The sequence below is a fragment of the Capra hircus genome, chromosome 14 (genome assembly GCF_001704415.2).
Source record: "Capra hircus breed San Clemente chromosome 14, ASM170441v1, whole genome shotgun sequence".
Taxonomy (NCBI): Eukaryota; Metazoa; Chordata; class Mammalia; order Artiodactyla; family Bovidae; genus Capra; species Capra hircus.
In genome coordinates this window covers 66,930,700-66,946,864 of record NC_030821.1, presented here as the reverse complement: position 1 = coordinate 66,946,864, position 16,165 = coordinate 66,930,700, and the positions used below count along the sequence as shown (strand labels likewise).

General features: G+C 39.7%; 1 protein-coding gene across 1 annotated transcript in view; it reads left to right on the top strand.

Moving 5' to 3' along the window:
- KIAA0196 (KIAA0196 ortholog) overlaps positions 1 to 16,165 on the top strand; it is a 55,858-nt gene that overhangs the window by 2,374 nt on the left and 37,319 nt on the right. Inside the window, exons 2-9 of the mRNA XM_018058559.1 lie at positions 2,088 to 2,397; positions 2,873 to 3,018; positions 3,695 to 3,779; positions 4,388 to 4,488; positions 6,380 to 6,572; positions 9,062 to 9,214; positions 10,648 to 10,761; positions 12,877 to 13,048. Of these exons, the coding sequence (XP_017914048.1) occupies positions 2,212 to 2,397; positions 2,873 to 3,018; positions 3,695 to 3,779; positions 4,388 to 4,488; positions 6,380 to 6,572; positions 9,062 to 9,214; positions 10,648 to 10,761; positions 12,877 to 13,048 (1,150 nt within the window). The 5' untranslated portion in view covers positions 2,088 to 2,211. The remainder of the gene's footprint in view (positions 1 to 2,087; positions 2,398 to 2,872; positions 3,019 to 3,694; positions 3,780 to 4,387; positions 4,489 to 6,379; positions 6,573 to 9,061; positions 9,215 to 10,647; positions 10,762 to 12,876; positions 13,049 to 16,165) is intronic.

The window sequence follows — 16,165 nt, the reverse complement described above, 5'->3', positions numbered from 1 at the left end:
ATTTTCCAAGCCAGACCATTTCAGTAGGAGAAGTGGAATGAAATTATCTGAAATTCAGCCTACCAGGGATCAGTGTGACTCAACAAGCAAGCTTCACAGAGAAAACTGAAAGGACTTGTTAATAATTTATGTCTTAATGTATATTGTAGACAACCCTTGCGGGAGAGAGTTCTGGATAACTGTAGTGGTTCCTCGGTAATCCCTGCTATCGGCCCCAGCTCCACCTCCCCTATCTCTGCTTCTGTCCCCAGCTCACTCCCCACCAGCCACTTCAACTACTTGTTCTTCCTTGCACATTCCTACCCCGAGGCCTTACTTGTACTTCCTTGTAACTCCTTCCTGGAATGCCCTTCTCATAGATCATCATCTAAAATTACCTTCAAACCTAGTGGCTTTAAAACAGTATAAACATTTTTTTCTTTTTTTTTTTTTCAATTTGTATTGGTGTATAATTGATTTACAATGTTGTATTAGTTTCAGGTGTACAGCAAAGTGAATCTGTTATACAAATACATATATCCACTCTTTTTTCTATTCCTTTCCCATATAAGCCATTACAGAGTTCAAAAAAAAAAAAGTAAGCATTTATTGTCTAATTAATGTTTGTGGTCAGGAGTCAGCTGTGTGACTTGCCTTTGGCTCAGGGGCTCTTGGGAGGTTGCAGTCAAGCTGTGAACACAAACTGAGATGGGGGCGGAGGGTGGGGGAGCGGGGGGATCCATTTCCCAGCTTACTCAAGTGGTGAGTGGCAGACTTCTCCATCATCCTATGGGCTCACTCCACAGGGCTCTCTTACACCCTGACAACTTGCTTCTCCCAGGACACATGAGCTGGAAAGGGTTCTTAAGCCAGAAGTCACAGTCTTTTTTGCAGTCGGATCTCAGAAATGTCATCTTTCACATCCTCCATATTCTCTTTAGAAGGGAATCAGTAAAATCACGCTCAGGGAAAAGAGGCCTACACAGGGCATGAACAGGGAGGACCATCTTAGAGACCTCAGATACCCTTACAGCTTGCTCCCTCACTTGCTTCTGATCTCTGCTCAAATATCATCTTATCAAAGACACTTTTACAAACTGTGTAACATCACACACACTCCATCCCTTTACCATGCTTTTCTTTACCTGTTGTCACAGCCTGATACATAATTTACTTATTTATCTCTTTCCCACTCCAGTAGTATGTAGGCTTCACGAGAGCAGGAACTTAGTTGTGTTCACTACAATAGCCACAGGTCCTAAAACAGTGTTTCGCACATAGAAGGCACTGGATAAATATTTGTTGAACAAGTGAATCTATATTATTAAGAATGCTTTCATCTACAAATAATACAGAACCCAGTTAACAGTAGGTAAACCATAAAAGTGGTCCATTTAACAAGGATTACAAGGTGAGGTCATGCCACAGTGGAATCAAGGAATCAATAACATCAGTAAGAATTTAGATTCTTTCCTTCCACAGTACTTGGTCTACTTTGCACTCATTCTTGGTTTGTCCGTTGAGTACAGAGTTACTGCAGTTTCACTCTCAATTTTGTTGGGCATAAAACTTAACTTTCATAAGTTTTGATGATATCATTTCAAGATACATTGCTAATCAGAACCTCTCCACTGCTTAATGTGAAATATTTGTCCTTCCCTTAGAATCACCCTGTCACAATTCTCAGGCATGTATTAGTCTCAGTAGTGGGACCTCCCAAACTTGACATATGAAAAAAGCATTTTTAAAGATTGTTCCCTCACCTAATTCTAATAAATTTTAGGACATGGTTAACTTTTCCCTTGGACCCACACGTGCCCTATGACACCTTCTCCTAAGCTCTGGGATCAGCCACATCACATCTTTTCTCATGGAGAGAAGTGAATAAAGTGTTGAGAAAGAGACCAAGAGTAATAATTTAGCAAAGTCCCTCCACAAGAAAAACATGCAGAGTGGAAATAAATGCTGTGCCTCCATATCAGAAGTCATTATGTATTATAGTTTTTTTTTTTTTCAGTGAATTTGGAAGAAAAATATTGTGTATGTGTTTCACCTCCTTCCTTCAAAGGACTGGAGATTTTTCTTCTCTTTTTTTTTTTTGGTTGCAGGTCCTTTAATGGAGTGGCCAGTGTATCAACAGACCTGGTTTCATCTGATGACTTAAAGACCCCAGCTCTGAAGCCAGTCACACATTCCCTGTGGCCAGGCCCAGAGTAGCTGATTTTCCTCAAGATGGTAGACTTTTTGGCTGAGAATAACCTGTGTGGCCAAGCAATCCTAAGGATTGTTTCCTGTGGCAATGCCATCATTGCTGAACTTTTGAGGCTCTCTGAGTTTATTCCTGCTGTATTCAGGTTAAAAGATCGAGCTGATCAACAGAAATATGGAGATATCATATTTGATTTCAGCTATTTTAAGGTAATCTTCCTTGAAGCTTTTCTTACCAATCTTTTCTACAAAAGCATACTTTCTCTGGAAACAAGGAGACTCTGAGATGTTAAGCAATTATGGAGAAAGAGTTAAAAAGAAAAGCTTTTCAACAAAATTTAACATCAGCTAATTTGAAAAGTAATATAAATGTACTGTGCATAAGCCCTAATATAACACAATATAATCAAATTTTTAAAAGATAACTTTGGTATGATGTATTTCACATTGAAGTCCGCCACACTTAAAAGCATGCAAACTGTGGGTTCAGTTCAAGACCATCTCCTTCAAGGGGATTTTATATCTAGGCTTCTGTTATCTTATTTACTTTCTATTCCTCTGCTTTCAATTTTTGATATCCCTTTAGAGGCATAAATAAGAACACATTTTTCAAAGATACTTTAGAAATTGTTACCCGCAATTGTATTGTTTTTTGACTCTTTCTTTGATGTGTTTTTCTTCTTAGGGTCCAGAATTATGTGAAAGCAAACTGGAATCTAAGCCAGAGCTACAGGATTTAGATGAAGAATTTCGGGAAAACAACATAGAGATTGTGACCAGATTTTATTTAGCATTTCAAAGTGTGCATAAATATATTGTAGACTTGAACAGGTATTGACTAATTTAGTAATAGCTGATTTTGATAGTAAATAGTGGAGAGGGAGAAGGGACATACTAGAACATGTGTATCTTTCTGAGTTACTAAGAAATTTACTAACTTATACCCTAGGTAATTTTCTTTTCCTTCTTGTGGCACTAGTCATCTTAAGTATGGTAGAGTTTCCTTATCATTTCCTGCTCTTGTGTAGCATTATAATCATCTTGCTTTATAGCAAGTCTTTGGCTTTCAGTCTTGATCCTAGTTTATTGAATATGAGAAGTGGGGGAAGAAAAAAAATAACTTAATTTTTGTAGCATTGGTAGCCATAACCTTCCTTCGTATCTGTGACCATACAATATTGTCTTCCTTCTGGCCCTTCAGTGTTCATTACTCATTAGCTTTTAAACTAACTACTCCATGTTCTTATGCCATTATTTCCAAGATTTCTGTAATTCATAAATCAGGACTAAGGAGTGTTCCTTTTACTTGGAGTGGCCATAAATAACCTGTGGCCCTAATCATGAGTTCCTACTCACAAACCTATTCTTAAAGCACGTGAATGGAAACAAATGATTGAAGGCCAGAATACCTGGTATATTGCCTAATCTTTTAAACATCTTTACTGTCCTTCAATGATATTAACCTTTCATTTTCAATGGATAACTTGCTCTGGGGTTTCTTTTCTAGGTATCTAGATGATCTCAATGAAGGTGTTTATATTCAGCAAACCTTAGAAACAGTGCTTCTCAATGAAGATGGCAAACAACTTCTAGTAAGTAGTAGTGACCATTTAAAATAAAAAATTCAGGAAGGTCAAATTTACTTTTTTCCCTGTAAGTCACAAATACATACAGTGTATCCTTCTTTAAAGAGAAGCTAAGTAAACTGATAACTGTCATCTAACTGGTAGGTCTTTGTCTGAACTTAGAACATAGTAGACTTTGAACAGAATTACAAGTAAATGAAGATTATGTGGACGATGTATACTTCCTTAGTGTAACAGTCCTATCTTCTTTATCTTTTGCATCCTAGACATCTAGCCTGGTACCTAGTACATGGTGATCACTTAGGAAATGTTTGTAAAATAAATGAATGATCTAGAGGTACTCATAATCTTGGGATTCTATTTTGGTATCCCAAGGAAAATATGAAAAATAGACCAGCTGAAAGATAGTCATTGTAAATTAAACTTTGCTTAAATGTTTTAAAGCCCATTCTGTACAGAAGATGAGACCCTTTGTGGGGAGGATCCTGCATTCTCCTTGCAATATAAAGCTTTTAGGAGAAATGAGAGCAAAGGGCTCCTTTTACCCATCATCAGCTGTACTGCATAAGCTTGTATACTCCTGTGAATATGGCTCCTCTCTTTTTCTTTTATAGTGTGAAGCGCTGTACTTATACGGAGTTATGCTTCTGGTCATCGACCAAAAGATTGAAGGAGAAACTAGAGAGAGAATGCTGGTCTCTTACTATCGATACAGGTATCCCTGAGCTAAGCCCATGCCCTCCAAAAGCACTGCTCTTGGTAAAGTGTGGTGTAGATTTCCCATCCTCCTTTTATTATGAACAACAGCAATATCATCTAGAATGCAGAAGATAAGATTCTTATCACTGCTGAACATAATACATAATGTGGAAATATAACAATCTGTTTTATATCATCATAATAGATTATACATCATATAATCTATGTATTATGTGTGGAATAATTTATCTATTATAGATTTTTAGAGATATATGGATTATCATGTCATATTAAGTTTTCAAACATTAGTTCTTGGCAGATGTAAGGATACAAATGAGCCTTCTGTTGTCATTTTCAGATTGATACATTTTGAAAAGTTATCATTCAGGGCCAGGTTGAAAGTCAGTTCACACTCATAAATACTGTATTGGGTTGGCCAAAAAGTTCATTTGGGTTTTTCAGTGAGATGTAGCTTCAAGAAGTAAGGGCTTAAAAACAGGACCTACCTTAACCAATTGTGATTTCAGTCCCTAACACACGTTTTTCAATTTGTTGAAATACTGAGTCAAAATCTGGACATCAGGTCAATGTCAGAAATAGTTAAGATTCAGGAAAGAAATAGCCAAGAAGCAGGAATCATTTAGGAACTTGGGCTACAGAAGCATGGGCTAGAATGAACATTTTCAAACTTACAAATTACGACAGAATAAACAGGGCAGAGAGTCAGATCCTCAACAGAGAGGGATTGTCTAGGCGGTGTTTTGCAGCCACACTTGATACTCTGCCTTCTCAGCAGTAAATCAGGCTACTCAGCTTGCCTGTTCCCTTTCAGCTCTATCAGGGTGTGAGGCTGCGTAATTCATTCACATCAGTCTGACCATGAGCTCCTTTACTATCCATATTTTTTTAAATGAGCTTCAAATGGTCTTGCCTCTGTTTCTGAAACTACCTGAAAAAATGGAAATGGCAACATGAAGAAGAAGAAAGAGGTCTGATCATCAAGCCCAGCTTTGACAATCCAGCTTTGTCCCTTTGGGCAAAACAGCTAATTGATTAGAATGTGAGGATCCACTGTTGAAGAGACACCAGACAATTTCAAGTCAGAGCTGCAGTAAAGGAGATTCTCACATCAGATAGGTCATCTTCAAGTCTAAGATTGAGTCTCTTTGGAGATTTACTACTTCAAACCACCAGAAAAATCACAGATGTTTTGATTAAAACTCTGTAGAAGGTACACCTTGCCAAGAAAAACCAGTTGGTATATCCCACTTGAAATTGACTTTATTTTTTAAAATTATTTTTAAATATATGAAATGTTGGTGTAGGTTCACATTCTTTATCCACAATTCTGAAATGCTAAGAGCTCCAACAGAAATATATGCATATATACACATGCACACAGAGTAACTACTTTGGCAGCAAGACCTAAACCTAATCCGAAATTTGGAGTCAGAACCTGACTGGCACATATATGAGGCGAAGCTGTAGACTGCCTTTATCTCATTTATGTGAATGTTCATAGATTTTACTGTAGAAACATTAATATGTCCTGATCATGGAATGTCATCTGCCACCCTGCTGAAGTATTATATATGATGTATGTATCATGTTACTTCCTTATGTTTGAGAAATGCTGTCTTCCAAAACAAATCCTGCCCTAAGGATTTTGGGAAAGGGGTCGTGGACCTTTACATAAAACTGTACATACGTACAAGAACCCATCTTAAAAGTTTGCTATCTTACAGGCTTTTTGAAAATATAGTTTTGAATCTTAAGGATATAAATTGATCCACTCATATCTAAAACTATATAATCAATTTATACTGAAATTCTGCTTTGCTGGACTTCTTATTTGTAATATATGCGGTTTGTTTGGCCCTTTATTTCCCATTGTGAACATGGCTCAGTGCTGCCCGATCTTCTGCTGATTCGAATATGGATGATATTTGTAAGCTGCTTCGAAGTACAGGTTATTCCAGCCAACCAGGGGCCAAAAGGCCACCCAACTATCCTGAGAGTTACTTCCAGAGGGTGCCTATCAACGAGACCTTCATCAGCATGGTCATTGGTCGGCTGAGATCTGATGATATTTATAACCAGGTGAGGATTTAATCTATTATTAAACCTATCTTTATAGTTTAAAAGTGTAGTTTAAAAATCTTTATAGATTTTACCTTCCTCCTCCATTATTTCTTTCCTTCTTGCTCAGAAGAGTAAAAACAGCAAGAAACCTTTTAAAACCTCTGGGCGGTACTTTGTAATTGTACAGAAAAGAGGGATATTAATTTGGGATTAAGAGATTAATACCTCCTGAAATAGAGATTTCAAGAAGGAAATGAGATCTGAACTAAATTTGGAGAGACGATGCATTGTTTTAGGCGTCAGTTCAGAAATGATTGCCGAGTGTGCACTTTATGGCTGTCGTGCGTTCAGTAATGGGATCCACTGCTGATGAAGGCAGGCCCTGGTCCCTACTCATAATGAGCTTGTTGCTGAGGAAAGAAGGCAGACCAAGGAATTAGAATAAAGCAAGATGGGTATTAGGGGAAGCACAGAGTGCCACGAAGCATGTTAACAGGCAGCAAGATTGCAGCAGATGACTGAGGGGTGTTTGGGCCACCCAGGTAAAGGAAGGGGCATGAGCAGGGTTGAGCAGGTCTCACTTGGCCTCTCTAGTGTGTGTGTTATTCATGGACCTAAAAGGATACCACAGAAAGTTACCATTTGCCTTCTTTTTCTTGAAGAAAACACAATTTTCTATATTATCTGTTTCTTTTCTTACTAGAGAGAGTGAAGAGTTGGACCTGTAATGATTGGATATCATCTGTTACAGAGCATACCTGTTCTATACAGTTCTTAGGTAGACTGCTAGTTTTTTGTATAAATATGTTAAGTGTACATAAAGAGCTTTTAGTTTGTTTTTTTTAAGACAGCTCAAATCAGGAGCTACCTGCAGATGTCAGGTCTCCATAATATTTGATGCCATCTATTGAGAATTCAATATGAGCCAGAATCCTAGGAGGTTTTTTCCATATATGATTTTCTCTGTTTTTCATAATAATCTTGCAAAAGAGCATTATCCTTATGTTGCTGTGGAGAAAAATAAGGCTTAGAGAGCTTAAATAATTTTCACAATTTCACATAAGTAGGTAGCAGAACCATAATTTGAATTCAGGCCTGTATGACTTCAAAGCCCATGCTGTTTTTTCAACTGCCTCTCATTAACCCTTCTGTTAACCCTTCTGCCTCCTGGGTGGTCCATTTTGTCGATGTCTCAAGGCAGTGTATTTCAATTTTCTCCCTGCCCTGTGACCTTTATTAACACAGGGATTGAGCTGTGGTGGTGCTGTGAATCCACCCCTCTCCCTGCCCTGCGCCTCCCCTGCGCCCAGCTGATTGGATCAGGGCAGGTCTCTTGACCCAAGATAGATCAGATTCTCTGTCTCCAGGTAATATGGAATTGGGCCTGAAAAACGATTTTGGGCTGTGGATTTACCCACAGCATGCAAAACTTGGCATTTAGGGCCACCTCAGTCTGCCATCTCATGGACCACATTCTGAAGAAACAGTTGAGCATCACATTCCAGGGAAAAACAATGAAGGCTTTCTGGTTCACAGCTCCAGGCCCTTCTTGGAACCTGACCATATTCCTGCTTCCGGATTCCATGCGACATTGCTGTATCTATCCTTAATAACTGCCTCCCTTTCTGCTCCCGGTCCTCAAGGTGATGTGTGCTATGTGCAGCCAAAGATTCCTAATGCTTGAGGCAGTGGAGCTCTGGGACTCAGCAGCATTTCAAAGGCAGGGAGGAGAAGACCCAGCAAAGCAGTCTGAGAGATTGGTGTCTGGGAAACCAGAGGAGGAGAGAATTTCAGTCCTCAGGAAATTTAAGTAAGAGTGCTAAAAAGAGGTCATTGAAATGGATGACTGAGGTTATGTGTGACCTGAGGAGATTCCACTGAGGAGATAGGTGGTGGTGGTGTTCAGTCACTAAGTCATGTCCGACTCTTTGTGACCCCTGGAACTAGCTCACCAGGTTCCTCTGTCCTCTGCTGTCTCCCGCATTCGCTCACATTCATGTCCATTGAGTCAGTGATGGCATCTAACCATCTCATCCTCTGCCGCCCCCTTCTCCTTTGTCTTCAGTCTTTCCCAGCATCAGGGTCTTTAACCCCATTGAGGTGATGGTGGAGGTCAAATGCCAATGAGCGGAAGAATAAACAGGAAGTAAAAGCACCAGTGAGTGTGGAATCGGTCAGTTCTATAAGAGCTTCTCTGTGATGGAAGAGATACAAAATTGGACAGTAAGAGATATAGGATTTTTTTTTTTTTAAGGGAAAAGAGTTAGAATTGCAGCAAAGTCAGGTGACTGTCAAGAGACCATCAAGAGACCTTCGTGTGGCTAGAGATGGGAAGAAGGTCCTGGTGACTGGCGCCGTAATCTGAGAATTGCTTCCAGTGCCCAGGATCCTCAAGGAGATGGACTTTTGAGAGGTTCATGTGTCTTAGAACTGGTCATTTACTTGGCACGTGTAAATTCAGCTGTCACTAACATCTACCTCCCTTGGGTCTGGTCTCTGCCTTGCAGGTCTCAGCGTACCCGTTGCCAGAACATCGCAGCACAGCTCTGGCGAATCAGGCTGCCATGCTGTATGTGATTCTCTACTTTGAACCTTCCATTCTTCATACCCATCAAGCAAAAATGAGAGAGATAGTGGACAAATACTTTCCAGATAATTGGGCAAGTATTGCTGTTAGTCTTTTATACTCTATAATAAACTTGTTGGAGAACTGATTTTCTTCCATCCTTTTGCCTGTAAACCTAATGTTAAAATAATGAGACATAAACTCCCTTAAGTAAAATTACTTTAAGTATGCTGAGAATATTACAAATCATAGCATGAAGGAATGAATCAGTAAAATTTCCTGAAGCACCTATTTGTGTTTGTTTTCTTAAGTGAATACTCTCAAAGTAGAATAACCATGTGTTAAAATGGATCTTGCTTTAGCTACTGAGAGTGCAACTAAGTTATAAAAGTGTTTGTCTTACAAATCTAAACCAGCAGAGTGTATCTAATGTCATTTTGTGAATAGGGATTGCGCTTTTATAAATTTTATCTGTAAGCTAATGTGGGCCCTTAAGGTTTACGTTACTGTAGGGATGAGCTTATAACTTTTTAAACATATTTTGCTTAAAAATATTAATTCTTAAAAGTTTAAAACTGACAGTGTACTTAATATGCATGAAGCATTTTCTTTGCACATAGAGGTTTGAACAAAGCATAGTGAGTTGGATCACATTTTCAGGGACCAGATTTTCTTTCACTCCTTACAAACTGTTGAGCCACAGACTGTCTGTAATGAGGGACCTGGTTGAGGAGCTTTACTGTCGAGAAGAACAGCCTACTATTAGAAGATGATGCTTCCTGTCCACAAATGAATCATACCCATGACCTGGGAGATGAGTAGCCATGAGGAAAACTTTTGAGAGAGTCTGGCTTCATTTGCCTAAGTTTTAACAAAGAAGTTCTGACTGTAATACCATACTGAGAAACACTTTTACCATTAAAGAAGGTCAAAGTCCAATTACATGATATTTACAAGATACATTCCTGATAAGACACCCTGGCACACTGAAAATAGAGCAGTTTTTAAAAATATGCCCATAAAAAGCCAAAAAGATTAATACTATACTGCAAAGAATTTTAAAGAAAAATATTAATAGGGATAAAGAGGGGTTGTATATAATTTTTAAAAGAAATGTGAAACATAATACCACTCTTCTCACAAAAATTTTTGAGACAAGTTTAGTTTGATTTGTAAGAGCTTAAAGTGAAGTGAAAATAGTTGGGAAAACCACTCTGGTCAGAGTTGCTGCTTTTCTCTCCCCTTTCATTTTTATTCATCTAGGAATCTTACAAATAGCAGTTTGAAAAGAAAACCTTGTTTTTGTTATTTTCTCATTAATAGCAGCATGTAATAGTCATTCTTGTTTCCAAGCACTCATAAGTAAAATCACTTCCCTGTATATTTGAAAAGTCTTGGTTTTTCACTGGAATGGCATTTAAACTTGAAGGAGTGGGTGATATCTCCTATAACTTTGTATTTTCTCAGCCCCTTGCCTTGGAGTGAGTAGGTGTTTAACAAATACTGAATAAAGGTCTCCTCTTTCAGGTAATTAGTATTTACATGGGGATCACGGTTAATCTAGCAGATGCTTGGGAACCTTACAAAGCTGCAAAAACTGCTTTAAACAACACCCTGGACCTTTCAAATGTCAGAGAACAGGTAGGTTCTGATTAATCAGGAGGGTTCTCAACTACATGCTTGATGTAATGGGGTGGGAAATCAGCTAAGTAGATTTCCCAAGTGGTTTGGAAGATGAGTGCATAGACATTTTAGTGCAGTGATTAATGAAAGGGGAATTTTGAACATTGAAGTAACAGACAATTATAGATTTTTAACTTTATAAATGGGAGATTTGGGTCCTGAGGAAGATTCAACACCCTGAGGGAAGCTAGTGTGACATTTGGCCCCGGGTGACTTCATGTACTCTTCTTAAAGACTGTCCTCATGGACAGAGCTCCCTTCCCGAGAAGCTAGAATTTTAATGTCTTCATCGGTAGGATTGAGTGTTGAAGATGGTAACTGGATGTAGACAGTCAACCCTTTCACTGTAATTTACACTCATCATTTCTGGTGTGTAAAGTAAGCACCAAGACCAAAATAAAGACAGTTATCTCCTTAAATTTGAAATGGCTACATTCTGTCTCTCTGATGGGAACCAAGGCAGGAGGAAATACCTAAGTAAACAGAAGAATCAAAATATTTTTCTTGGGACGCATACTTGATACTTCTCAACAGTGATGGTCTTCCTCAACCTGGCTGTCTGAGTTTTTGAGTTTCCAAGTGTGGATAGAATGACACTGACTCAAGGAACTTCAGCATGTTTTATTCAAACAAATCGAATTCCATAAATAATACACAGAATAATTTCAATTTGGGCATATTTCCCAGAAATATATTAGAGAAAGTGGCGCTTCCATGCTTTCTGGCCTCAGAGCATTAATTTTTCATGACTAAAAATCCTTTCCAAAATCGCATCTTCTCACCCGTGACATTGCAAGTTCTAAAGAGGCTTCTAATGACACATCTTGTGCTTATTTTAAACTAATCTGACTAGGTTGATGGTGTTTGCCATTCAACTCTTGCTTTAGGAAAGCAGAGTGACCAGATTTCCGCACAAGGCTGGTCAATTTTGATGCTCTGAGGTGTATTTTATTAAGCTCTTGTGTGTACAGACTCATCTTTTGAGTGTTTCAATAATAATAGATAGAACAGCAATTTAGCTTCTGCCTTTGTGTCTCTTTACATCCAAGTTAAGAGAAGCAACGGCAGGAAAAAAATGTTCCAGTTTTCCAATTTACATTTGAAGAACCCAATATTCAGAGGTTAAATCCAAAGTCACACCAGTATTTCTGGATGTTTGCCTCTCAATTCTAAGTCCAGGGCTTTTTCCAAAAATGGCCAAAAGGGACTTTCCTGGTGGTCCTGGTGACTCCCAATATCGGAGGCCTGGTCTCGGAACTAGATCCCGCTTGCCCCACGCTGAAGCGTGCCATAAATAAGACCCAGTGCAGCCAAATAAAAACAAGTTAAAAAAAATGAAGAAACCCCAGATGTTCAATAAACCACTTGCCTTTGTTGTTGTTCAGTCGCTCAGTCATGTCCTACTCTTTGCAACCCCATGGACTGCAGCACGCCAGGCTTCCCTGTCCTTCAGTATTACCAGAGCTTGCTCAGATTCATGTCCATTGAGTCAGTGATGCCATCCAATCACCTCATCCTCTGTCATCCCCTTCTGCCTTCAATCTTTCCCAGCATCAAGGTCTTTTCTAATGAGTCAGCTCTTCACATCAGGTGGCCAAAAGTATTGGAGCTTCGTTTTCAGCATCAGTCCTTCCAATGAATATTCAGGATTGATTTCCTGTAGGATTGATTGACTTGATCTCCTTGCTGTCCACGGGACTCTCAAGGATCTTCTCCGATACCACAGTTCAGAAGTATCAATTCTTTGGCGCTCAGCCTTCTTTATGGTCCAACTCTCACATCCATACATGACTACTGGAAAAACCATAGCTTTAACTAGATGGACCTTTGTTGGCAAAATGGTGTCTCTGCTTTTTAATACACTGTCTAGGTTGGTCATAGCTTTTCTTCCAAGGAGCAAGTGCCTTTTAATTTCATGGCTGCAGTTACCATCTGCAGTGATTTTGGAGCCTGTATGTTATTTGTCTCATATAGGAATGTTATTATTTATCCAGGGATTCATTTGAATATGAGTCATTTTCAAGGTGATTCTTTCTTTGAAATGTTATTCAAGTTTTCTTTTCCTTTTCACAGGCAAGCAGATACGCTACTGTCAGAGAAAGGGTGCACGCACAAGTGCAGCAGTTCCTGAAAGAAGGTTACTTGAGGGAGGAGCTGGTTCTGGACAACATCCCAAGGCTTCTGAACTGCCTGAGAGATGGGAACGTTGCCATCCGCTGGCTGATGCTTCATACGGCGGACTCTGGTAACACACAAAAGGCGTGACCATGTGTGTCGCTCCGCATATAGGCGTGCCAAACCCTGATCTGCCGCGTGATGCCAAATGGTTTAGCCCTTGAATGAGAATCAAGTTGCTTTTGTAAAATGGTCATTTTTGCGTCAGCTTGGTCAAAGCAGTGGCCCACCTGAACAGCCCCTGTGCCAGATCCTGTTAGGTGCTTAGGAGTATGAGGACAGTTACTTCCCAGGCTTGAGGAGCTCGTCACTGGTCAGACTGGGAAGATCAGATGTCTACCCGTGAAAAAGTTTTGCTGTGGATAGAGGTAGAATAAAGCCTTCCCACCTATCTATCTTAATTAAGCACCCTGATCTAGCCAGTTCCTCAGCAAAGTGGGCCCACATTTTTCTGTCCTTCCCTCTGTCCTTTCTTTGGTCACTTCTCCAGTCTAGAATTTTTTCTGCTTTTTACTGTGAAATTGTACCAAGGGCTGGTCAGCTCCTGCCTTCCGTGAAGAGCTTTCCTCCACCCCAAGCAATGTTTCTCTCCTGTTCTGGACTCTGGACTCAGATCCCACCAACTGTTTGATTTACACATCTGGCTCTTAGGTGCTGGCCTGGCCCTTGTATGTGCTTCTTATTGCTGCTGTAACAAATTTAGTGGCTTAACATGCTTTCCAGTTTTATTTTTGTTTTTCATCATTTTGCTTCTTGGCCTAGACCTCTCTCGATTTACCGTTTAATCACAGCATGAATATCAGGGCTAAAGTTTTGAATCATCTCATGGACTAATCTTTAACTAGTCAAGTTTATGTTTTACTTAAACATAATTTGAGAATTTTACTACATTGACTCAGCTTATAATCTTCTTTACCATAAGTCTTACATTCAGAAGTATGTAAACAACTCCAGCCCTCACTTTATCCCATCATAAAGCCAACTGTGGGTTTCTAGTGAGTGACTCAGCCTCCTCTTTGTCTTCCGGATGACTGTGCCTAATAGCCGTGCCTGTGTTCTTGAAGCCAGTGGTCTCCTGGATTTGTGCCCTTGCCAGGTACCGGCTCAGCTTGCCAGAGTTCTATGCTTTTATCTTCAGCCACATCTGTTTTCCATTTCTGAGCTGGCAATTATCTGATCTGATTGCACAAGCTCAGAATTTACCAGAAACAAATGATTTGCCTATCTGGTTGTGAGTCATATGTGGGAAAAGTAACTGCTTATTTAGCTTTTATGCTGTTTTGGTCATGGTGTGCAAAAAGGAAGGCGTGTTTCTCATATTCCCTCCTGTTAACCTGCTGGAGCTAATTGTTAATGCGCAGTGATATTCCGTTCCAAAAATGAAAGGAAATTAATATCAGATTTCATGTTGAATTAGAATTTATATAAAAACAAATGGAACTCATTACAGGTTGGGTTGTTGTGGGTTTTTTTTTCTGTTTCATTTTTGTTTTTTAAGTTAGGCAAACCTGAAGCTGAAAAATGGTCTCTGTGTGATCAATGTCATCAGTTCCAGTATATTTCTTCCTAGGGGCTTCTGGAGAATGCTTGGTAAATCAGAACTCTGCAGTTTCCCATGAAAACTGAGCCCTTCTCCAGGTTGTCATGCGTCTCTTCCTGATGGAGTAACTTGGAAATCAATATATAAAATAACCTTGCTCAAGCTTCACCATAACTGAAGCACCAAAAACACCCGTGATATGTGCTTGTAAAGCGTGGTCATTCTGTACATGCCGGACATCCTAAGATGCCGGCAGGAGGGCTCAGAAAGCCTGAACAAGCATGGTGATACTAGAGCAACTGTGAGGGACCTGGTACCTTAATGGCTATGAACTTTATTTTGACTTTATTTGCAGTCTGAATAGCTTTTACGTGTAAATATTTTGCCTTATCCTATTTTTTCTTTTCCTTTCTTGCATAAATAATTGACCCCATAAATCAGTTTCAGCAAATAGCATAATTCTTTATTCTATATATTTTTAAACATGTTTATTTTATTTGAAATGATTTATCTTGGCAACTGATACACTGACCAGAAAATCAAGACATCTGGTGACTTATGCCTCGGTCAATCACCGCCTAATTTTGTGACCTTAGCCTAGTAACCATACACTCTCCAGGTCTAGGTGGTGGATAATCCAGAAAGCTCTGAGTATCAGTCATGCCTTTACAAAGAGCATGAGAATGGTGTCAGGCCTGGTTCTTCTGGTTTGAAAGCGCCACATCTCTGTGTCGTGACCCTACTCCTCTTGTTGTGTCACTGGTCCCCAAGGACGTCCCAAGTTCCATGCTTTACTAGGCTCAGCGTATGTACTTATGGCTCTGATTTGCAACAGCAGAAAGATAGCACAATCGGCACAGGGCAGAGGTGCCTGGGGTGAAACGAGGCACAAGCTCTTAAGAGTTCTCTCCAAGTGGAGTCACACAGGGTCCATTTGGTTCCCCTCGCAATGAGTTGTGACAGCATGAGTAAATGTCAACCAGGGAAGCCCATTAGAAACTGTGTCCGTGGTTTTTGTTGGGGGCAGGGGGTGCTCCTTAAGATAGCCTCTACGTGGCAGGTACCAACATTCCAGACTCCCAGAAGGAAAGCAGGTGCACATCATGAAGCACATGTTTGTACAAAGAGTTAAAGCATGGTGGGCCATTCTTATCAGTTCTCAAAATGGTGGGAACCCTTCCAAAATCCAAATTCCCAAATGCCAGCCAAGAGCCAACCTTGCAAACAGGCCTTTTTGAAGATGGCAGTCTCAGGCCTGCTGTGTTAAATCTTTTCTGTACACCTGTCCATAGCTGAATGGCAGAGATCAGTGCCCAACATAAGCAACTTCAGACAGGACACAAGGAGGCCACTTACTTAGGAAATAGTGCCAAAAGGCTCGACCCATCATTAGTGCCAAAAGCACTGACCCACAGACAGTCGATAACCAACCAACCACAGGATACTTACAAACTTTGGAAACACTGTTCTCACTTTGCTCTTTTTCATTCAACAGTATATCATGATGACATTCTATGTCAGATTCAACGTTATATTTAGCAGTTCAATTGTACTTCCTCTAGCATAGATACAATTTATTTTACACTCCATCATTGATATGCATTTTTCTTATTACTTTTTAAATGCTTAAAAGAAGGGAAATGAAAG